The sequence below is a fragment of the Triticum aestivum genome, chromosome 4B (assembly GCF_018294505.1).
Source record: "Triticum aestivum cultivar Chinese Spring chromosome 4B, IWGSC CS RefSeq v2.1, whole genome shotgun sequence".
NCBI classification, from domain to species: domain Eukaryota; kingdom Viridiplantae; phylum Streptophyta; class Magnoliopsida; order Poales; family Poaceae; genus Triticum; species Triticum aestivum.
Window position 1 is genome coordinate 9,530,482 of NC_057804.1, and position 24,324 is coordinate 9,554,805.

The 24,324-nt window shown below is 45.9% G+C and overlaps 1 protein-coding gene across 1 annotated transcript; it reads left to right on the plus strand.

Moving 5' to 3' along the window:
* The first annotated feature begins 11,577 nt into the window (after positions 1-11,577).
* LOC123094191 (uncharacterized) lies at positions 11,578-13,925 on the plus strand. The gene is made up of 2 exons (XM_044516251.1): positions 11,578-13,073; positions 13,535-13,925. The coding sequence occupies exons 1-2, from the start codon at positions 11,759-11,761 to the stop codon at positions 13,555-13,557; spliced, it is 1,338 nt and encodes a 445-aa protein (XP_044372186.1). The 5' UTR covers positions 11,578-11,758; the 3' UTR covers positions 13,558-13,925.
* The last annotated feature ends 10,399 nt before the right edge of the window (positions 13,926-24,324 follow it).

Sequence of the window (24,324 nt, forward strand, 5' to 3'; positions counted from 1 at the left end):
CCGGTGCCATCCTAGATCTCGGGACGAGATCCTCTCGTAGTGGTGGAGTGTTGTAACGCCCCAAGACCGACGCTTCAGATGCCTTTCAGTTATTTCGTTTCCACCGTATGTTTCAATTGCTTTGTTGCATTCATCATGTCATCTCTTGCATTGCATCATGTCATCATGCCATCATGTTTTTTTAACTCAACTAAATAAATCACATGGATCTTCTGTCCATTTAAATCAAGGGAATTCACATAGTGATTTCTCTTTATAACATATTCTCTCGATATTTAGAGAGCTATAATAAATATTCCATTAATTTGGAATTAATCATAACACACTTGCATTTTAGTTCCATGCCTCTTCTGCTTCAAGTTTCACCTCCTAAATTCTCAACATTTTTGGACACTCCTAAAACCTCGTCCGAGTTCAAACCATTTGAAGTAAAATCAAATGAGTTTGAATTCAACTTCACACGTGTGCCCACTTCTATTTTTCCGGGATCTAGCTCATTTTTGTGAGTCCGGGAAATTTATCCGCGTGTCCAACTTCTTCCCCTAACCCCTCTTTCTTTTCTTCCTGATCTCTGTTTTTTTTTAGTAGTGAGAGAGAGAGCCCAGCCGCAACCTGCAGCCAGGCCGGCCCATTTGCGTCATGGACCATCCAACGTGCCCATCCATCCCTTCTAACCCTAGCCCGATCCCCTCGCAGCCTCTCTCCCTCTCATTATCGTGCCCGCCGCGACACCCGCATCGCGCCCGATCCCCATCTCCCTCCGCTCGATCTCCTCACCCTCTCGTTCTCCCAGCACCTCCCATCCCTCGCGCCCGCGCCTCTCCCGATCCGCCGCCGCCGTGGCCTGGCCCCCCATCCTCGTCAGCGCCCGCGCCCCCTCCTCCCTCTGATCGGCCTCAACCGCCTGGAGACGTGGCGCCTTCCCGCCACGGCGCCCGCCAAGACCCCTTCGAGGTTTTCGCCAAGTCCGACCACCGCTGAACCGAGGGCTTTTTGCCTTGCTTGGATACGCCAAGACCTTTCTGAATTTTGCAAGTAGCATGACACAATGACCGTGGTTTCGACACGCATGCGCCAAGTTCCACTACCCTCGCTCGGATTCGACAAGACAATGTGTACCACTACTTGCACTATGGCTCGTGAACCACTACTTCCCTCAACGAACTCGAACCGCTCTGAGATGCACGCTTCGAAAGTATAAACCCAAGACAACGCACGTGTACGAATGATTGTGATGTATGAGTTGCTCGTGTCCGAATTGATCCTTGCATGTTCCTCCTTATTTGCCATGCCGACGACCCGTGGGAACCCGGTTATCGGGATCACCCCACCATCCTTGCATGACACGCTCACGCCCACTTTCTTTTGCACCGACATCTCGACGAGTTGTCGGATCATCGGAATGTTGCCGTGGCACCCCCTTCGTTCCGCCACGGAGACAAATGCTTCATAACATGCTCATGCCAACATTTTCGTAAAATTGCATCAACTTGCATATGTCATCCGCATCATGATAACAACATGTAAATGCTTTAAAATGTTGTTTGCATGAAAATTGCTAAATGCATATGGGGTTTTTTCGGAATTGTTGTTTGTTATTTCCGGCCTCATTTAAATTGCCTAAAATGTGTAGTTTACATATACCTCACCTCTTTCCATGTTAAGAACATTTAAACTTGTTGGGTGCTTAAACGAGAGCAAACTAAATAACTCGAATGTGGTGTTTCGTCAATATGCAACTCATTGCATATTGAGCTCCACTTAATTTGTAGTGTTGTTTGTTGCACTTTGCCATGTCATGCCTCTTTAAACCGGACATGCATCATACTTCATTGTGCATCATGCCATGTTTATGTGATGGTTGATTACCATGTTGTTTGCTTCTTTCCGGTGTTGCTTCTTTGGGTTAGTTCCGATAATGTCCCGTTTGTGAGGATTCGTTTGACTTCGTCCGTTTGTCTTCTTCATGGACTTGTTCTTCTTCCTTGCGGGATCTCAGGCAAGATGACCATACCCTCGAAATCACTTCTATCTTTGCTTGCTAGTTGTTCTCTCTATTGCTATGCCGCGCTACCTACCACTTGCTATATCATGCCTCCCATATTGCCATGTCAAGCCTCTAACCCACCTTCCTAGCAAATCGTTGTTTGGCTATGTTACCGCTTTTGCTCAGCCCCTCTTATAGCGTTGCTAGTTGCAGGTGAAGATGAAGATTGCTCTATGTTGGATTATGTTTATGTTGGGATATCACAATATCTCTTACATTACTAATGCATCTATATACTTGGTAAAGGGTGGAAGGCTCGGTCTTATGCCTGGTGTTTTGTTCCACTCCTGCCGCCCTAGTTTCCGTCATATCGGTATTATGTTCCCGGATTTTGCGTCCCTAACGCGGTCGGGTGTTATGGGAACCCTTGACAGTTCGCTTTGAATAAAACTCCTCTAGCAAGGCCCAACATTGGTTTTCCATTTGCCTACCTAAGCCTTTTTCCCCTGGGTTTCCGGAGCCCGAGGGTCATCTTTATTTACCCCCCGGGCCAGTGCTCCTCTGAGTGTTGGTCCAAACTAAAGCACCGTCCGGGACCGTCCCTTGGCAACTTGGGTTACATTGGTACCTGTACGCTTAGCTTATCCGGCGTGCCCTGAGAACGAGATATGTGCAGCTCCTATCGGGATTTGTCGGCACATTCGGGCGGTCTTGCTGGTCTTGTTTAACCATCATCGAAATGTCTTGTAAACCGGGATTCCGGGTCTGACCGGGTCTTCCCGGGAGAATGAATATCCTTCGTTGATCGTGAGAGCTTGTGATGGGCTAAGTTGGGACACCCCTGCAGGGTATAAACTTTCGAGAGCTGTGCCCGTAGTTATGTGGCAGATGGGAATTTGTTAATATCCGGTTGTAGAGAACTTGACACTTGACTTAATTAAAATACATCAACCGCGTATGTAGCCGTGATGGTCTCTTTTCGGCGGAGTCCGGGAAGTGAACACGGTTCTTGTGTTATGGTTGTGCGTAAGTAGTTTCAGGATCGCTTCTTGATCACTTCTAACTTCATGACCGTTGCGTTGCTTCTCTTCTCGCTCTTATTTGCGTATGTTAGCCACCATATTTTTGCTTAGCGCTTGCTGCAGGTCCACCTCATTACCACATCCTACCCATAAGCTTAAATAGTCTTGACCTCGTGGGTGTGAGATTGCTGAGTCCTCGTGACTCACTGATACTTCCAAACAGTTGCAGGTGTCGACGATGCCAGTGCAGATGATGCTACCGAACTCAAGCGGGAGTTCGACGAAGACCTTGGTCGTTTTATGTTTCTTTTCCCGATGATTAATAGTGGTGCCCAGTTGGGGACGATCGGGATCTAGCAGTTGGGTTGTCTTCTTTTCTTTTGGTTCCGTAGTCGGACCTATGTGTGTACTCTGAATGATGTATGTTTAATTAATGTATTGTGTGAAGTGGCGATTGTAAGCCAGCTCTTTATCCCATTCTTGTTCATTATATGGGATTGTGTGAAGATGACCCTTTTTCCGACAAAACCACAATGCGGTTATGCCTCTAAGTCGTGCCTCGACACATGGGAGATATAGCCGCATCGTGGGCGTTACATGTGTGCTTCCTGAACCTGAAGCCATCGCGCTGCTGAACCCGAAAAATGCAGCGTAGCAACACAGACCCAGAGATCCGGCTACACCCCGTAGACTGTGAAGTATTACTCGCATCTGGTCTTCCAGAATTGGGGGGTTTTGCCCTCAAACAGGGGGAAATCCAGTTTGCGCAGAGCCCGGTTGGAGTGCAAGGTGTGGTGGTAGCTATCATCATGTCCTACCAGCTAATCGACTAGGGAAGGAGGGGTAAGGACGAGATCGGAGAACACACCCTTGCCCGGAGGCGGCGCCAGGATGGTGACCACCCCGTGAGCCGTACCCCTGGAATCGATGACCTCGTCGTGGCCACTTGGCCCGTGGTGCCCCGGGTCGTCGACGGGCTGAGTCGCGGCCGACCGCACCACCGCGTCCTCCTAGGTCGCCGGAGGCGACGCGAGCACTGGGTGAAGCGCGATCTGCCCGACCTGCGTGCGCATCTCTTCCAGCAGCTGCTGCAGATTGGTCACCGCTGGGCGCCACATCTCGAGCGACTGCTGGATCGCATCGAGCCAGGCGTCGTTGGCCGCGCGCCCGTCACTGATCGCCTTGGCGAGCGCCGCGATCTGTTCCTCCATCGCCGCAGCCTGCTTGGCCGCTTTGGTGTGGTACCTTGGCTTTTGGTAGAGCGGATCCAGGTCATCTGACGTCTGATACGACTTGTTACGGGCCTCGATCTAGGGTTCGTGGAGTAGGAGAGGGATTCGGGGAAGCAGTGAAGGGGGTTTGGAAGTCGCCGAGAGGGGAAGAACAACTTCTCTCTTCGGTTCGATTTGTTTAGTGGAATATTCGATACCCACCCTCTGGTGGCCGCTCGCTACTTAACCCTGCGGCACGCATGCCTCACCCACACCACACACACTCACAGCCTGGCCCACATGCCAGGCAGTCACGCCTTCGCTTCCGCGTCCTCGCCGCCCTTGGATGCGCTGGCAGTCTCCCTGCCAGGTGGGGGCGCCGTAACATATAATAAATGAAGAAAACAAAATAGGGAGGTGGTTCGCCGTGGGCTAGGGCGTGGCCCAAGTTGCAGCCCAAAGTGGCGGTGGTCAGGAGGAGGAGGTGGAGGCCCGAGTAAAACCCTGGCCCCGGTTTATACATTATTGAGAAGCTAGGCCTAGAGCTATCTTATCATGCGCAAGTGAAACCGTATGAAGTGATGACACTGAAGGTAGAGTAATGAGTAGACGGTGATAAAAGAGGGCGAAGGTAGATCAAATTTTGTCTTGGTGGGGTAGGAGAAATAAGATGCGTGTCTAGAAAATTAGAACAAATGGAAGAAGCGATGAAGTTGTGGGGACGAAAGGAACACGTGCAACATTTTTATGCTGTCCCGTGGCAACCACGGACATTGTCCTAGTAAAAAAAGTAAACGCTTGCTGATCGATGAATCTAGTGATGCTTATTTTATTTTTTGAACGATTTGAAGATTGCCTACCATGCCTGCCGCGCGGACAGTGCTTGGTATTACTGCTGATGTTAAACTGTTTTTATATTCCATATATATAATAATGAATATATTTTGAGGGAAATATATATAATTGAAGCGACCTGACCTCAGACGGTCAAATCTCTGTGCATAAGTGTCATCTCTGGATCGGTAATCCTGACACACACAGTACTTGAAGGATTTATAACAGAGTAGCAATCACACACTTCTTACATCGAGAGTCTCAAAAGAGAACTGGAAACAATAAATATGGCTTAAGGCCATCTAAATATGATAACAGCGGAAGACTTGGAAGATAAGTGAGTCCATCAACTCCAACGGCATAGCTGTGTGCACGACAACGACCTAATCGCATCCTTACTCATCGTCTGAAAAGTCTGCAACATAATACGTTGCAGCCCGAAAACGGGTCAGCACATGGAATATGCTGGCAAAATAATACAGTAGAGCAATGAGCAGAAATAATGCTATCACTACATGCATATTTGGCTGGTGGAAAACTCTATGGTTATAGTTTTTGTGAAAAGCCAATTTTTCCCTACAACAAAGAAATAAATTTTATTTTAACTATCATGGTAGTTGAAACATCGTTGAGAAGGTTCCTCCAACTCAACCCCAATTAAAAGTGATTATCAACCCAACATATTAAATTAGAGTGATGAGATACATAGGATAATTCAAGTACTAGATACTCAAGATGTCCATAACCGGGGACACGGCTAACCATGATTAGATTGTACACTCTGCAGAGGTTTGCGCACTTTTCCCCACAAGACTCGATCTCCTCCGTTGGATTTCTAGCACTACATGGTATTTGAGAAACGGATGACTGAGACACAGTTTCTCAGAAGCACTCTAACCCCGGATAGACAGTACCAACCTACAATCCCACTACATCTGCTAGCCTACCACTGGAAGAGGTCATGCAACTTACTCCACTATGTCAGAGCCCATATTGGCTTGTGGCTGCACACGGAAGTTTCTAGCATGAATAATCTTTGATCCCTTTGAGCCTGGGTGGCGGTCCATAGGAAAATCACACGGAACCCCGGGATTTCCAAAAATACAGGCAACACTGGATTCTCCAGGTGCCTCAATCCACCCAGATGTGTATTTAAGTTGCCACCTTAAGTTGAACCATTAAGTATCAATCTGCCATGGATTTCACTCAAACCCAAACCACGTCTATGAGCATAGCATAGCATATAAGCATAAGGTAGAAGTAACTCCCAAGGGTTTGATAATAAAACAGGGCAATAGGTTCTACCTCATCATCTACTTCCCAAACCCACAAGTTAAGCATCCTAATCATGCAGTGTTTGAGGATTGAGAGACTAATGCATAAAAACTGGATATGAAAAGAGTATGATCAATGTGTTACTTGCCTTGCTGATGATCCGCAAAACCTAGAGACTCCCAGTAGCACGCTTCGCACTCCGGGAATTCTATCGCAAAAAACAATGGCATACATGAGCAATCAAGCAATAAAGCACATGTAAATCTCAAATGAGAAGCTCTAACCAGAAAGTTCAACTTAAGAACTCCGGTTTGCAAAAAAGAATCGAATCAAACGGAGCAAGGAAACTCAAACTGCGAAGGAAACAAGATTCATTTACTAATCTGGACTAAAGTCAAATTTTACAATACCAAAATCTTGTTCAAGTTGGTTAAATGGAAAGAGGGTCTCGAGACGAAGATCTAGGCGCTTGAATCACCTGATTCCGACTTACGAGCGAAAAGATAAACTGAAACGAAAATCGGATCAGAAATCGCGATCAGAAATAATCGTGGAAAATCCGAGAAAAAAACTGACGAACAGAACAAGGGCGGTCATGTCCGGCTGCCTGTTAAGGGTATCCGGTCGCACCATCGGCTAGCCGTATATTCTGCTCCAGGTGAACTTACTAACAGAGGTGTCCTAAGGGCTTGGGTTGGTAATTTAAACTAATCCATGAATCCCCTTGATATGTATGAATGCGATGCACCAGTATCGAAAAGAACAAGGGCGGTAAAAGACTTAACTAAAAACTTACCTATTACCGCATTTGGCTGTTCTTCAACCTCCTCCACGTTTACGTGGTTCACTTGTCCTCGGTTGAATGGATTGGGCTTCTTCCTGGCGCTTCCATTGTCGTTCCCATTCTTCGCTTCAGGGCACTCCGTGGCATAGTGTCCAGTCTTCCCGCACTTGAAACAAGTAACGTGACTTAGATCTCTTTTGGCGGGTGTGGCTGGGTTAGAACGGTTCTGGTTGTTGTTTGCTCCATTCCCATTTCCATTCTTGTGGCCATTGTGGTTATGAGAACCTCCTCCATTATGATTATGGCCTCCATGGTTATGAACAAGTCCTCCCGAGTTCGGAGTGAACCGGGGCTTCTGTTGAGCTCCTGAGTTGAACTTCCCTTGTCCATACTTCCTCTTGCGGCTATCAATCTGCTTCTACTTCCCTTCAATCATAAGGGCCTTATCTACCAACTCCTGGTAGTTGTTTAACGTTGCCACCATCAACTGCATGCTTAACTCATCATTCAGCCCTTCCATAAACTTCTCTTGCTTCGCGGCATCTGTGGCCACATCATCAGGGGCATAACGAGACAACTTGCTAAACTCATCCACGTACTGAGCTACAGTTCGGTTCCCCTGGCGTAAGTTGCGAAACTCACGCTTCTTCATACTCATAGCTCCAGTTGAGACATGGGTTGTGCGGAAAGCTTGCTGAAACTGATCCCAAGTGACATTGGCTATGGGAAAAGTGGTCGTGTAATTCTCCCACCATGCGGCTGCTGGTCCATCCAATTGATGTGCGGCAAAGCGCACCTTCTCAACATCTGTGCAACCTGCGGTGGTCAACTCCCTTCCAATACGGCGTAGCCAATCATCCGCAATTATTGGCTCAGTGCTATTGGAAAACAACGGCGGATTCAACCTCATAAACTGGGCTAAGTTGTTAACTGGAGGTGGTGGCGGTGGGTTGTTGTTGTTGTTGGCTTGGTTCTGAACTAACATCTGCATCAAGGCATCCTGCTGCTGGATCAACTGAGTGAGCTCCGGTGGGAAGACAAACCCGGGGTCATGTCTCGGAGGCATCTGATGGGTTTAGAGGGAAGAGATTAGAATAGAATGAGGTATAAGGGGAAAACACTACCCATATGCACATGAGACAAACATATCAAATCATATCACTCAGTCAATCAAGCAAGGGCATACAAATGGTCTAGAACTATCGTTAAAGTGCTCAGACTACTACTATATACATGGGGAAATACTACTAATCATTTAGTGGTCATCTAGAAATTTTGATCGGTGGAAGACTCCATGATGTCTGCTCCAGCTTCGTCTTCAAAATCATCATCACTATCGTCGGGGTCGGAGTCGGTATCGTCGATGATGATGTAGTCTTCGGAACGAATCTCCTTAGGTTCGTCGTCTTCTCCCCCTGGTGCAGGGTCTCCCATGAAAACTCCTAGCTTCCTTTTCAGGTCGTCATTCTTCTTCACTAGTGCGACGATTTCCTCCATATAATCCTCGCGAGTGGCCTTGAGTTCTTCTTCATATCCATTGCGTGTAAACTTAAGTTCTTCTTCCAGCTCGATGATCTTGGTCTTCGCCTTCTTCAACTCCATCATATCTGCACACATCTGGTTCTCCTGGCGTCGAATATGAACGTCCTTCCTATTCTATAGGTGAGGTGACTGGCATGAACGTCCTTCCTGGAATATGAACTTGAATCTTCCAGCGTTTCTCTTTTGGTAAAGTGGCGGTATAGGTCCCGGTGAAGCTTGGTATTCCAATGTTTAGGTACCTAGTGACTTCCTTCAAGTGTCATCCAAAAGGGGTGTCTTCATCCGGTTGCACAAACTTGTTCCTCTGGTCCGCAAAACCTAGAGACTCCCAGTAGCACGCTTCGCACTCCGGGAATTCTATCGCAAACAAACAATGGCATACATAAGCAATCAAGCAATGAAGCACGGGTAAATCTCAAATAAGACGATCTAACCAGAAAATTCAACTTAAGAACTCCGGTTTGCAAAAAGAATCGAATCAAACGGAACAACAAAACTCAAACTGCGAAGGAAACAAGATTCATTTACTAATCTGGACTAAAGTCAAATTTTACAATACCAAAATCTTGTTCAAGTTGGTTAAACGGAAAGAGGGTCTCGAGATGAAGATCTAGGCGTTTGAATCGCCTGACTTCGTCTTACGAGCGAAAAGATAAACTGAAACGAAAATCGGATCATAAATCGTGATCGGAAATAACCGCAGAAAATCCGGGAAAAAGAAAAACTGAGGAACAGGTTAACGAACGAGCGTTCGTTGTCTGCGGCTAACTAATGAAAACTGTTCATTAAAACGAACGTACGGACGAACGTCCGCTAAGCAACTAAACCGAAAAAACCGAACCGGATCTAAAAAACGGATCTAGGGTTTTATTAAGAAAACCGAGGCGGCGGCTACCTCGTCGGATCCGGCGAGGCGCGAGGCTTCGGCGGCCGGGCTTCGTCAGCGGCGGGCGAGGCGGCGCGGTGCGGCGAAGCGGCGGCGGGGTGCGGGGTGGTGGTGGTGGCGGCGGGGTGCGGGGTATTTAAGAAGGGGGTGGTGGCTTGGAGGAGGGGGCAAGGCGGCGGCGTCGCGGTCTCCGCGCGGGAGACCGCGGCGGGGAAGATGGGCCGGCCCGGCTGGGTTTCGGCCCAGTCGGTGCAAGAAGACTTTTTTTTAAAACAATTTCGCCGAACAGAAAATAAATCATAGAAAATAAAATAAAAACTAAAAATGCCAAAACAAATTTCCGCCGTCTAAATGAAATATTTAGAACAAGATGGATATTTTCTTGGCCCTAAAATGCAATTTTGAAAACATGCAATTTTTCTAATTCAAATAAAATTGCAATAAAAATCCAAATAAAATATTTATTTGTTTTTAACATTTTCCTATGATATTTCATTATTTTTGGAAAAGTCATTTTATTCCCTCTCATATATTTTAATATGAAATATTTTCGGAGAGAAAAATAATTAAAACAAATAATCCTCGTTTCGATATTTGATAAAACTCAAATACGAAAACGGTGAAATCCCCAACTCTCTCCGTGGATCCTTGAGTTGATTAGATTTTCGAGGATCGCAAAACGAATGTGCAGAAAAATATGATATGCATGAATGACTATGTATAACATTCCAAATTGAAAATTTGGGATGTTACAATAATAATAACTTTTTTGAGGATTATATACATAATAATAAATGAAGAAAACAAAATAGGGAGATGTTTCACCGTGGGCTGGGGCGTGGCCCAAGTTGCAGCCCAAAGTGGTGGCGGTCAGGAGGAGGAGGAGGTGGAGGCCCGAGTAAAACCCTAGCCCCGACTTATACATTGTTGAGAAGCTAGGCCTAGAGCTATCTTGTCATGTGCAAGTAAAACTGTATGAAGTGATGACACCGAAGGTAGAGTAATGAGTAGGCGATGATAAAAGAGGGCGAAGGTAGATCAAAATTTGTCTTGGTGGGGTAGGAGAAATAAGATGCATGTCGAAAAAAATTAGAATAAATGGAAGAAGCGATGAAGTTGCAGGGACGAAAGCAACCAGTGCAACATTTTTATGCTGTCCCGTGGCAACCACGGACATTGTCCTAGTAAAAAAAAAGGTAAACGCTTGCTGATCGACGAACCTAGTGATGCTTATTTTATTTTTTGAACGGTTTGAAGATTGCCTATCATGCTTGCCGCGCGGACAGTGCCTGGTATTACTGCTGATGTTAAACTGTTTTGTTTTCCATATATATAATAATAAATAATTTTTTTGAGGGAAATATATATAATAATAAATGAAGAAAAAAAATAGGGAAGTGGTTCACCGTGGGCTATGGCCTACGTGGTGGGTGGCCCATGTTGCATCCTGAAATGTCGGCGGTCAGGAGGAGGAGGTGGAGGCCCGAGTAAAACCCTAGCCCCGGCTTATACATTGTTGAGAAGCTAGGCCTAGAGCTATCTTATCATGCGCAAGTGAAACCATATGAAGTGATGACACCGAAGGTAGAGTAATGAGTAGACGGTGATAAAAGAGGGCGAGGATAGAGCAAATTTTGTCTTGGTGGGGTAGGAGAAATAAGATGCGTGTCGAGAAAATTTAGAACAAATGGAAGAAGCGATGAAGTTGCGAGGACGAAAGCAACCAGTGCAACATTTTTATGCTGTCCCGTGGCAACCACGGAAATTGTCCTAGTCAAAAAAAAAGTAAATGCTTGATGATTGACGAATCTAGTGATGCTTACTTTATTTTTTGAACGATTTGAAGATTGCCTACCATGCTTGTCGCGCGGACAGTGCTTGGTATTACTGCTGATGTTAAACTGCTTTGTTTTCCATATAATATATAATAATAAATATTTTCAAGGGAAATATATATATATATATATATATATATATATATATATATATATATATATATATATATATATATATATATATATAATAAAACCCTAGCCCCGGCAATAACTACCCACCGCTCCCACTCGCTCCTCCCAGCAGCAGGCGGCGGCGGAGGCCTGCGTTCATTGATCCCCTTTGACCCCGACTCCCACTCCAATTCGATTTCATCTTCCCACCCAACACGGATCGATCGTGCCAATCCCACCCCATAAATCCATCCACACAATTTGGGATCCGATGGCAGATTACGGCTATCCCGACGGCGGCGGCGAAGAGGAGGACATGCAGTGGCCACCGGCTCCTCCCGCCTACGGCTACCCCGACGACGACGGCGGCGGCGAGCGGCCGCCCTTCGTCCTCATCGATCCACGCGCCTACTTCGCCGACCGCAAGAACGCCACCACCGCCGTCATCGATATGGAGGCCGGGGCCCCCAATCTCAGGGGCCGACTCCAGGTCACCTTCTGCGCCGTCGCCCCGCCGCTCGTTTCCTACTTCTGCGTCCACGCCACCCACATGGACCACACCGAGTTCCTCGTCGCGCCCTCCATCCTGGCCACCGAGACCGACGGCGGCCTCGCCCTCCTACGCGTCGCCACCGTCGACCCCGTCTATCCGCCCGATCACGTGCGTCCCGAAAATTGCCAATACTTCGTCTACGACGCCCTCGCCCGCAAACTTCACCAACTCCCGCAACCCGGCTTCCAACACCGACTCAGCGAGCCCTCGCTCGCCATCATGCGCAAGCCCAACAAAAGCTCCCAAAACACCAGCAAGCACGTCAGCCTACGCCCCCATGTACATGGAGAGGCCGAGGCCGAGGCCGACTTCGTCGTTGCCGCACAATCCTACATTTTCTGGGGTAAAGAATCTCCTCACATCTGCATCTATGACTCTGCTATCAAGACCTGGAGCAACAAGCCGGTGGTGATGGGTTCATCATATCCAGAACACCACCTCCCAAGCAAGACACTCACCATCAGAGGAAGCAATGGCACCGTGGCTTGGGTGGATCTCTGGTACAACATCGTCTTCTGTGACGTTCTCGCCAAATGCCCCAAGCTTCGCTACCTGAAGCTGCCGACCGAACCCGGCGATGGGGGTATCGATCCAAGGTCTCTTCGCGACATTGCGGTCTTTGGCAACACCATCAAGTATGTCGCGATCCTGCATCACCCCGACACAAGTCGTTGGGTAGCCACAGCATGGAGCATCAAGAAGGGCCGTCGGTCCTGGCCCAAGGAATGGCACATGGAATGCGAGCTCGATTCCACCCATATAAAGGTTGATGCGGCTGGTCGAGTCGCTACCTTCCCAACCTTGTCGTCTCTTTTCGTTGGCCTCCCCACACTCAGCCTGCAGAATGATGCCATTGTTTACTTCCTCGCCAAGATTGACTTCGGCCCAAGGCAACGCACAGCGTGGGTGCTTGCTGTTGACATGAAGAACGAGACTGCTGAGCAAGTGGTGGAGTTCCCTGCTGAGAGGACTTATTGTGTAGCCGAGGGCTACGACGCAAGTAGGATCTCTGCATATCTCCAACCCGCGCCAGGTAACTCACTGTAACCCCTGCCTTGCTGTCTGTTACTTCCAACGATACATGCTAAACTAGCAGATTCATGCATGTTCTTCTTTTCTTGGTGGAGTGGGTGACGGCAGCATCATTTCACACACATTGACAGTGTGGGGTTTAGGGTGGATAAACCCACCGAAATTAGATACCATAGGTCATAATACTATCCATCAAGTCAAATGCCAGCAAATTCTTTTAGGGGGAGGGGGTTGCTAACTGTGAATTTCTCACCACAGCCATTCACACTTAATCTTGTGACATGTAGTAATTCATTTATAGGGCGAGCGTTGCACATGCTTATCAAGTTTGGGCTTTTTCAGTAGTCTTTCCGCATGGAGAGTTTTATAGAATAATTAATGCTTGTGTTAGCGCTGGTTGTTTGTGGACCATTTCTTCTTTCCCAAACTATTACTGAAGACATGTGGAATTTGACATGCCAGGTACACAGCAAATGCCTAAATGACGAGGGGTGCCGTTGATGAAATGCCCTAGCAAGAAGCATGCTAAAGATGTTGAGGATCCTAAAGAAGACGACGCCATGATGATTGTTTCTTCATGAGGTTGCATGGATGGAAGCTGTATGACCTGCCTTTGGTGCCGGGTATCAGTGGAGGGGGTAGTGGATTATCATGTCTGCTGGTCTGACCCTTCCTTTGCCTGTCTTTTATTTATTTTAGGATTATTATGGCCCTCTAGACCCTGTTCTGGAGTTCCTTTCTTCATTGTCTCACCGCCTACTCTACCCGGCTTGTCTATTATACAAGCTGTATTATTAAAACTCTGTATGAACTATATGTGTTATGTCGGTTGTAGTACCCACCTTCTGTTTTCTGTTGCTCGCGGTTGTCTTCTGTTATGATCATAACCTGTGGAAAGTTGGGTGAGTATTACGGACCTCTAGAACCTGTTCTCGAGTTCCTTTCTTCATTGTCTGGAGACCCTGTTCTAGACATGCCGGTGACGCAAAATTTCCATCTGGGTGGGTGCGGAATTTATCAAAATTTGGAGCTATGTAGGAAGTGTTTATTGTGATATCAGATTTGTTTGGTTGTGCTTGCAACCTGTCATTTTTCTGTCAGAATTGGTTAGCTGCTTTCTTATTTTCTTGGCGTGTGCTAGTAGTCTGCCCGGCTGTGGCTGGGGGCTTGGGATTTGACTTGAGTCATCCTCTGTTTGTTTGTGCTTTCAATTGCAATCTTGTCTGTAATATCCTTTTCAGACCGCATAGTTTCAACGTGATGTGTAGCGTAACCAGTTCCCCTGAAGAGGGCACCCTTCAAGACGACTAATAGGAATTATCCTATTAATGCCGATTTGATAAATCTGGAAGGCTATGAAACTTTGTTCCAGTTGATCATTATAAGCACCAGGCGACTGATACCTGCCATAACAAAGGTCTAATTGCAGGTTGAAGGCAAAGCAAACCTGACATATCCAACTGAGTTTAGATAATGTATAGCCTTTTTGTGAAACTTGATCTGCTTTGATTAATACTCCATCTGAATTGACTAGATGACCTAAGTTTCCATGATTTGTACCAGAATTCTGCCCATAGATCACCATGAATGGGGTCTTACCCAAAGCAAAATGAAACGTTGTATCATGCTAGAATTCCGCTAGTGCCAGCCATTTGCGCTTTGAACAATACAACGTAAATAGGTCTTGAGACACCGATTGATGCGTTGTTTGGTCGTCCTGTCTGCGGATCATGCATTGAGTTCATCTTCAATTCCTCTCCTTGCAATCTGAAATTGGCCTGCCACACTTTGCTTGTAAACACTGCGTCCTTGTCTGAAACCATAGTTTCCGGCATGCCGTGCAGTTTGTATACGTGATCTATGTATTGTTGAGCAATGTGATGTGCTGTGTAGGGATGTGTAACGAAAGGAGCATACTTGGAGAAAGTGTCGACTACTACCAGGATGCAGTTAGCTTTTCCAGATGTTGGCAAACCCTCGATGAAATCGAGCGACATGTTTGTTAGGAATGAGCAACAAGCTTTACTGAGGGCCAAGGACCAGTACATATACAGGTGTGGTAATAGGAAAAAAAAACCTTATACACTGGGGATGTACACAAGTAACTATACACATCTAACAACGTTATCCCTGCAACGCTTGGCAACTGCTAAGGGTGGAGCAGACCTGGGTATGGAAAACGTTTGGTTTTGCTTTTTGACAGACTTGAGAAGTTTGGACATGTGTCTTGATGTGAGCTTTCATCCCTCTCCAAGCAAATAGCTGCTTATTTTGGCTAGAGGTAGCTGGAAATCCTGAATGAGCTCCCACCGCACTATCGTGCATGCTCGACGACATTTTGCACTACAAATAGTACAAGATTTCCTTCATCCAAAATTAGAAAGAAAAAGTTGTCTCGTGATAACTTGCACCTTTTTTTTTTGCAATGTATACATGGAGCATGGAGTGCCCATATACATACTTGAGTTTTCAGGTCATACATGTGCACATACGTGTGAACTACTCGCAGGTAAACCTGATCAGAAAGTGGAGCCCCGAGCCCAGCCACTAGTAGAAAAAGGGCCTAACACTACTAGGGAAAAGCCTAGTAGCAGCGCGGGTTTTGGATGTATCAGTAGCGCGGGTGCCCGTGCTACTAATACGACGCCCACAGCTAACTTGTAGCAGTAGCGCGTGTATAACCCTCGCTACTGCTACTTCTGATAGTAGTAGCGTGGTTGATGCCCGCGCTACTACTACTTAGCTGTAGGAGGAGGAACTCATTGGTGGCCGCCGAAGTTGGAGCCGACGCTCGACGCTCGAAACCTAGATGAAGCTGCTCGTGCTCGTCCTGCTGCTGCTTCTGCTGTCGCTCCTCCTCCTCCTCGTCCTCCCTCGCATCGGAATCTACAAAGCCCGTCAAAGACGCAAGCCAGTCAGCGACCCGGGCGCCGAAACAGAGGACGCGATGCACGCATCGCGTGGTGGGAGATGAGTCGGCGGCGCGCCTCGCTGGAAGCAGAGCTCTCAAGGCCACCGTCCTTGGCCAGCTCCGCGGAGCCCCCGTTGGCTTCCCTCTAGACGTCGCCGCCGCCCTCCGTGCCGGACCCGGCGGCCCCAGCCTCCTCCTCCTGGACATGGCCGCCGTCCGCGTCGGGAGATGCCGAGGGAGAGGAGGTCACCGAATTTGGGGACGGCGCCGAGGTGTGAGATCGGCGGCGGCGGTGGGTGAGGATGGGAATCACGGGTGGGAGGAGAAGGGGAATGGGAGAGAGGGGGAGTGTAAGGGAGAGAGGAGGGATTCGGCCGAGGATATGGGGACTTCACCTACCTCGTACTTAGTAGTAGCGAGGGGTATAAAACCGCGCTACTACTATCAACTTAGTAGTAGCGCGTGTTTACACCCCTCGCTACTACTATGGCATGTCCCGGGGGGCACGGTAGAGACCGCTTAGTAGTAGCGAGGGTTAAAAACCCGCGCTACTACTATCAACTTAGTAGTAGCGAGGTGTAAAAACACGCGCTACTAGTAAGTAGCAGTAGCGAGCGGTATAAACCCTCGCTACTAGTAAGCATCTGCCTATAAGCTTTTTCCTAGTAGTGTAATGTGAAGCTCATTAGTCCCGGTTTATAATTGAATCGACACTAATGTGACCATTAGTGCCGGTTCCAACGGCTAGGCGGGCGGCACTCATTAGTACCGGTTCGTGACGAACCTTTAGTACCGGTTCGTGCCACAAACCGGTACTAAAGAGGTGGTGGCAGACTGTTGTCAGGCTGGGGCCCCACCAGCACCTTTAGTACCGGTTCATGCCACGAACCGGGAATAGAGATGCACCTTTAGAACTGGTTGGTTAGACGAACCGGTAGTAAAGTTCATCCTATATAAACCCCTTCGTCGAGCCCGAGCGCTCTGTTCTTCCCCTTTCCTCTCCTCTGTTTTCTTCCTCTTCCTCTCGAGCTCACCTCCATTTTTGCCAAAATTTGTGAAGATTTGAAGGCACCCCATCCATCCAAGTGATCACAAAGGTTAGCAATTTTGTCCTTTAATCTCTCATTGCTAGATTAGCTCTTGCAATGCTCTATAAGTATAGTGATTTGTGCATTTTATTTTGGGAGGAATTATGTGTGGTAGTATTTGATTTATATGCAATTTGAGGTCAAAATAACTCTTAGTTTGCATATGTAGGTGTGGTTTACTTAGTGCCTTCCCGTCTCCGTCCTAACCATCCTCGATCGCCCGCACCATCCCGTCGCCGGCACCACCTTGTGGTGAGCCTCTTGTTCTTATCTTTTTTATATAAAAAAATCATGTTTGTGTGATTTAGATATATAGTTACTTGTATAATTATCTTACCCGTACGTTGTTTGTTATACATAGTGCCATGGTTTTGGTATCCGTCCCCGTCGGCCCGCGTCCGGGTTATGATTCGGATGTGGTATATTATCTTTTATAACTATTTGTTGCATTTCATGTTTATGACAAATTATGCCCATCAAGTTGACATAGATATTTTTATCTAGGAGGTATGTGAACCGGAAATTCCAACCGACCCTATTGTCAAGAGGTTAAATTTAGTTGAAAATGAAAACGAGTATTTGAAAGAAAAATTGAAAAGAATTGAGCAGGAGAAGATGGAATTGGAGTTGCATGTTGCCGATGTCGTCGTTGATCACAAGATCAAGATAGAGAAAATGCGCTTGAAGATTAGAAAGATTAGAAAATATGCCATCGATATTGAGGCTTGGTATCATTATGCTGTTGGATCAATTGTTACCTTAGTTGCGATCTTGATCGCATTTGTTGTTGCCTTTAAATGCTTTAGCTAGAGAGTTATTTGTATGTTATTTTATGAGAATAAGTGTTGTATGAACTTTATGTATGAACTTATATTAATTTGGTCTATTTGGTGCTGTGTAATGAAGATGAGTCGGCAATGGATGTACGATGACCGATGCTCTCCCCAGTTCGTTAATGGCATGCATACTTTTCTGTTTGCGGCTGAGGCAAACAAGCGGGCGGATGATTGGAATTACTCTAAGTCAAAAACCATTCGCTGGCACCTGTTTGAGTCCGGTTTCATGCCCCACTATAACGTTTGGACCAAGCACCGAGAAAGAGGGGTTATGATGGAGGACAATGAAGAAGAAGAGGACGGCGACAACTATCCTGGCCATGGGTTCCCTGAATACGATGGTACAACAATGGGAGAAGAAGCTGAGCCGGCAATGCGGAAAGAAGCTGAAGAAGAGGCATCAGATGATCCCGCTGATGATCTAGGTCGGGCCATTGCCGATGCAAAGAGAAACTGCGCAAGGGAAAAGGAGAAGAAGAAGTTACAGCGCATGTTAGAGGATCACAAGAAATTGTTGTACCCGAATTGCGAAGCTGACAAGAAAAAGCTGGACACCACACTGGAATTGCTACAATGGAAGGCAGAGAATGGTGTATCTGACAAGGGATTTGGAAATTGTGGGGTAACGGAAGACCCGCAGTACGGAATGACAACAGTGGATCTCAACAATCTTGCGTACACAGATGAACCATTCGTCCTAGCCAATGATGTGGCACATGTTTTCTATGTGAAGGACATGTCTACCAAGGCGAGGAAAAGAAAAGATAAGGAAGCGAATACATCATACGATGAGCCAAAGCACCACATAGTTCTTTCAGGGAAAAGAAACATCGTGGGAGTGGATGACGAGACAGACATGTTAGAAGATTATGAAAAGTTTCATGAAATTGCTCCCTTCACAGTGAATATTGATCCGAGCATCCAGTTAAATGATGAAGATTGTCCATGGTTACGGCGCAAAGGAACACACATGAAGAAAAAGTTTCACACCCAAAGATCCCACTATGGGATGTGACCGGCTTCACTGTCATCACTTTCTTCTCTAGTGAGTTTCCGGACATATATATCTGAAAAGTCCCACTTTGGACAAACCGCAGGGAATCTTTGTAATAGTTAGGTTGCTTATGTGTTTTGACATTTGAAACATGTACTGTTGTGCTTCGGACAAACGTGTACCTTTCTGACTTCATTTGCTATTTTTCAGCTCATTTACTGATTTTTTGAGGTAAATGACCCTGAAATTGAAAAGCACTACAAAATGAACTCTGAAAAGGTTGAAAGTTGGCATGGTATCACCATTTCACCCACATAACTGTTGGGGAACGTAGAATAAATTCAAAATTTTCTACGCATCACCAAGATCAATCTATGGAGATTCTAGCAACAAGAGAGAGAGGGAGTGCATCTTCATACCCTTGAAGATCGCTAAGCTGAAGCGTTACAAGAACGCGGTTGATGGAGTCGTACTCGCGGCGATTCAAATCGCAGAAGATCCGATCTAGCGCCAAACGGACGGCGCCTCCGCGTTCAACACACGTACAGCCCGGGGACGTCTCCTCCTTCTTGATCCGGCAAGGGGAGAGGATAAGTTGAGGGAGAACTCCGACAGCATGACGGCATGGTGGTGGTGGAGCTTGTGGTATTCCTGCAGGGCTTCGCCAAGCACTACGGAGGAGGAGGAGATGTACGAGGAGGGAGGGGCTGCGCCAGGGGAAGGGTGTGGCTGCCCTCCCACCCCCTCACTATATATAGGAGGAAGGGGAGAGGGGGTCGGCCCCTCTAGATCCCATCTAGAGGAGGGGGCGGTGGCCAGGGGAAACCCTAGATGGGTTTGGGCGCCCCCACCCCTTAGGAAACTTCCCCCCAAGTCGGGAGGGGTAGCTGCCCTAGGGGAGGCGCCCCAACCTCTCCAGGTTACGTGAGATGGGGTGGGAGGGGCGCTCAGCCCCTTAGTGGGCTGATGTGCCCCCTCCCCTTGGCCCATAAGGCCCCCCCAGCGCTTGCCGGGGCCTCTGAAACCCCTTTCAGACACGCTGGTCGTCACCCGGTACCCCCGGAACAATTCCAGACTCTAATACCCTTCGTCCAATATACCGATCTTCACCTCCGGACCATTCCGGAGTTCCTCATCACGTCCGGGATCTCATCCGGGACTAAGAACAACCTTCGGTAACCATATACTATTTCCCATAAGAACTCTAGCGTCATTGAACCTTAAGTGTGTAGACCCTATGGGTTCGGGTATCATGCAGACATGACCGAGACGTTCTCTAGCCAATAACCAACAGTGGGATCTGGATACCCATGTTGGCTCCCACATGTTCCACGATGATCTCATCGGATGAAGCACGATGTAGGGGATTCAATCAATCCCATATACAATCCCCTTTGTCAATCGGTATGTTACTTGCCCGAGATTCGATCGTCGGTATCCCAATACATCGTTCAATCTCGTTACCGGCAAGTCACTTTACTCGTTGCGTAATGCATGATCCCATGACTAACTACTTAGTCACATTGAGCTCATTATGATGATGCATTACCGAGTGGGCCCAGAGATACCTCTCCGTCATACGGAGTGACAAATTCCAGTCTCGATTCGTGCCAACCCAACAAACACTTTCGGAGATACCTGTAGTGCACCTTTTGTTGGGGAACATAGCAATTTCAAAAAAATTCCTACGCACACGCAAGATCATGGTGATGCACAACAACGAGAGGGGAGAGTGTGTCCACGAAGATCTTTATCGGTCAAACCGCAAAACAACATACGTTGTTCCCTTTGTCATCGGTATGTTACTTGCCTGAGATTCGATCGTCGGTATCTCAATACCTAGTTCAATCTCGTTACCAGCAAGTCTCTTTACTCGTTCCGTAATACATCATCCCGCAACTAACTAATTAGTTGCAATGCTTGCAAGGCTTATAGTGATGTGCATTACCGAGTGGGCCCAGAGATACCTCTCCGACAATCAGAGTGACAAATCCTGATCTCGAAATACGCCAACCCAACATGTACCTTCGGAGACACCTGTAGAGCTCCTTTATAATCACCCAGTTACGTTGTGACGTTTGGTAGCACACAAAGTGTTCCTCCGGTAAACGGGAGTTGCATAATCTCATAGTCATAGGAACATGTATAAGTCATGAAGAAAGCAATAGCAACATACTAAACGATCAAGTGCTAAGCTAACGGAATGGGTCAAGTCAATCACATCATTCTCCTAATGATGTGATCCCGTTAATCAAATGACAACTCTTTTGTCCATGGCTAGGAAACATAACCATCTTTGATAAACGAGCTAGTCAAGTAGAGGCATACTAGTGACACTATGTTTGTCTGTGTATTCACACATGTATTATGTTTCCGGTTAATACAATTCTAGCATGAATAATAAACATTTATCATGATATAAGGAAATAAATAATAACTTTATTATTGCCTCTAGGGCATATTTACTTCAGTCTCCCACTTGCACTAGAGTCAATAATCTTGTTCACATGAGCATGTGATTCAACACCAATATTCACATCTGTATGTCATTAATACCCATGGTTCACATCGTCATGTGATCAACACCCAAAGGGTTTACTAGAGTCAATAATCTAGTTCACATTGCTATGTGATTAACACCCAAAAGAGTACTAAGGTATGATCATGTTTTGCTCGTGAGAGAAGTTTAGTCAACGGGTCTGTCACATTCAGAGCCGTATGTATTTTGCAAATATTCTATGTCTACAATGCTCTGCACGGAGCTACTCTAGCTCATTTCTCCCACTTTCAATATGTATCCAGATTGAGACTTAGAGTCATCTGGATCAGTGTTAAAGTTTGCACCGATGTAACTTTTACGACGAACTCTTTTATCACCTCCATGATCGAGAAACATCTCCTTAGTCCTCACTAAGGATATTCTTGACCGCTGTCCAATGATCTACTATTAGATCAAAATTGTATTCCTTTGCCAAACTCAGAGCAAGGTATACAATAGGTCTGGTACACAGCATAGCATACTTTATAGAACCTATGACTGAGGCATAGGGAATGACTTTTCATTCTCTTTCTATTTTCTGCCGTGGTCGGGATTTGAGTCTTACTCAATTTCACACCTTGCAACACAGGCAAGAACTCCTTCTTTGACTGTTCCATTTTGAACTACTTCAAAATCTTATCAAGGTATGTACTCATTGAAAAAACTTATCAAGCGTCTTGATCTATCTATATAGATCTTGATGCTCAATGTGTAAGCAGCTTCACCGAGGTCTTTCTTTGAAAGACTCCTTTCAAACACTCCTTTATTCTTTCCAGAAAATTCTACATCATTTCCAATTAATTATATGTCATTCACATATACTTATCAGAAAGGGTGTAGTGCTCCCACTCACTTTCTTGTAAATACAGGCCTTTCCAAAAGTCTGTATAAAACCATATGCTTTGATCAACTCATCAAAGCGTATATTCCAACTCCGAGATGTTTGCACCAGTCCATTGATGGATCGCTGGAGCTTGCACATTCTGTTAGCACCTTTAGGATTAACAAAACCTTCTGGTTGCATCATATACAACTCTTCTTTAGAAGATCCATTAAGGAATGCAGTTTTGACATCCACTTGCCAGATTTCATAAAATGTGGCAATTGCTAACATGATTCGGACAGACTTAAGCATCGATACGAGTGAGAAAATCTCATCGTATTCAACACCTTGAACTTGTCGAAAACCTTTCGCAACAAGTCGAGCTTAGTAGATATTAACACTACTATCAGTGTCCGTCTTCCTCTTGAAGATCCGTTTATGTAACATGGCTTGCTGATCATCGAGCAAGTCAATCAAAGTCCATACTTTGTTCTCATACATGGATCATATCTCAGATTTTATGGCCTCAAGCCATTTCGCGGAATCTGGATTCATCATCGCTTCCTCATAGTTCGTAGGTTCATCATGGTCTAGTAACATGACTTCCAAAACATGATTACCGTACCACTCTGGTGCGGATCTTACTCTGGAAGATCTACAAATTTTTGGTAGTAACTTGATCTGAAGTTTCATGATCATCATCATTAGCTTCCTCACTAATTGGTGTAGGAATCACTAGAACTAATTTCAGTGATGAACTACTTTCCAATTCGGGAGAAGGTACAATTACCTTATCAAGCTCTACTTTCCTCCCACCCATTTCTTTCGAGAGAAACTTCTTCTCTAGAAAGGATCCATCTTAGCAACGAATAACTTGCCTTCGGATCTGTGATAGAAGGTGTACCCAATAGTTACCTTTGGGTATTCTATGAAGATGCACTGCTCTGATTTGGGTTCGAGCTTATCAGGTTGAAACTTTTTCACATAAGCATCACAACCCCAAAATTTAAGAAACGACAACTTTGGTTTCTTGCCAAACCACAGTTAATAAGGCGTCGTCTCAATGGATTTTTGATGGTGTTCTATTTAAAGTGAATGCAGCTGTCTCTAATGCATAACCCCATAATGATAGTGGTAAATAGATAAGAGACATCATAGATCGCACCATATCCAATAAAGTGCGGTTACGATGTTCGGACACACCATAACGCTGTGGTGTTCCATGTGGCGTGAGCTGTGAAACTATTCCACATTGTTTTATATAAAGGCCAAACTCATAACTCAAATATTCTTCTCCACGATCAGATCGTAGGAACTTTATTTTCTTGTTACGATGATTCTTCACTTCACTCTGAATTTCTTTGAACATTTCAAATGTTTCAGACTTGTGTTTTATTAAGTAGATATACCCATATCTGCTCAAATCATCTGTGAAGGTCAGAAAATAACGATATTCGCCACGAGCATCAACACTCATTGGATCGCATACATCGGTATGTATTATTTCCAATAAATCAGTAGCTCGTTCCATTGTTCCGTAGAACGGAGTTTTAGTCATCTTGCCCAAAAGGCACGGTTCGCAAGTACCAAATGAACCATAATCAACTGATTCCAGAAGTCCATCAGTATAGAGTTTCTTCATGCGCTTTACACCAATATGACCCAAACGGCAGTGCCACAAATAAGTTGCACTATCATTATCAACTTTGCATCTTTTGGCATCAATATTATGAATATGTGTATCACTATGATCGAGATCCAACAAACTATTTTCATTGGGTGTATGACCATTGAAGGCTTTATTCATGTAAACAGAACAACAATTATTCTCTGACTTTAAATTAATAACCGTATTGCAATAAACATGATCAAATCATATTCATGCTCAACGCAAACGCCAAATAACATTTATTTATGTTCTACACTAATCTCGAAAGTGTAGGGAGAGTGTGATGATGATCATATCAATCTTGGAACTACTTCTAACACACATTGTCACTTCACCCTCAACTAGTCTCTGTTTATTCTGTAACTCATGTTTCGAGTTACTAATATTTAGCA

Coding starts and splice junctions, on each gene's coding strand:
- LOC123094191 (XM_044516251.1), top strand. CDS start 11,759: ATGGCAGATTACGGCTATCCCGACGGCGGCGGCGAAGAGGAGGACATG. Junction 13,074..13,534: donor ATATCTCCAACCCGCGCCAG/GTAACTCACTGT, acceptor TTGACATGCCAG/GTACACAGCAAATGCCTAAA.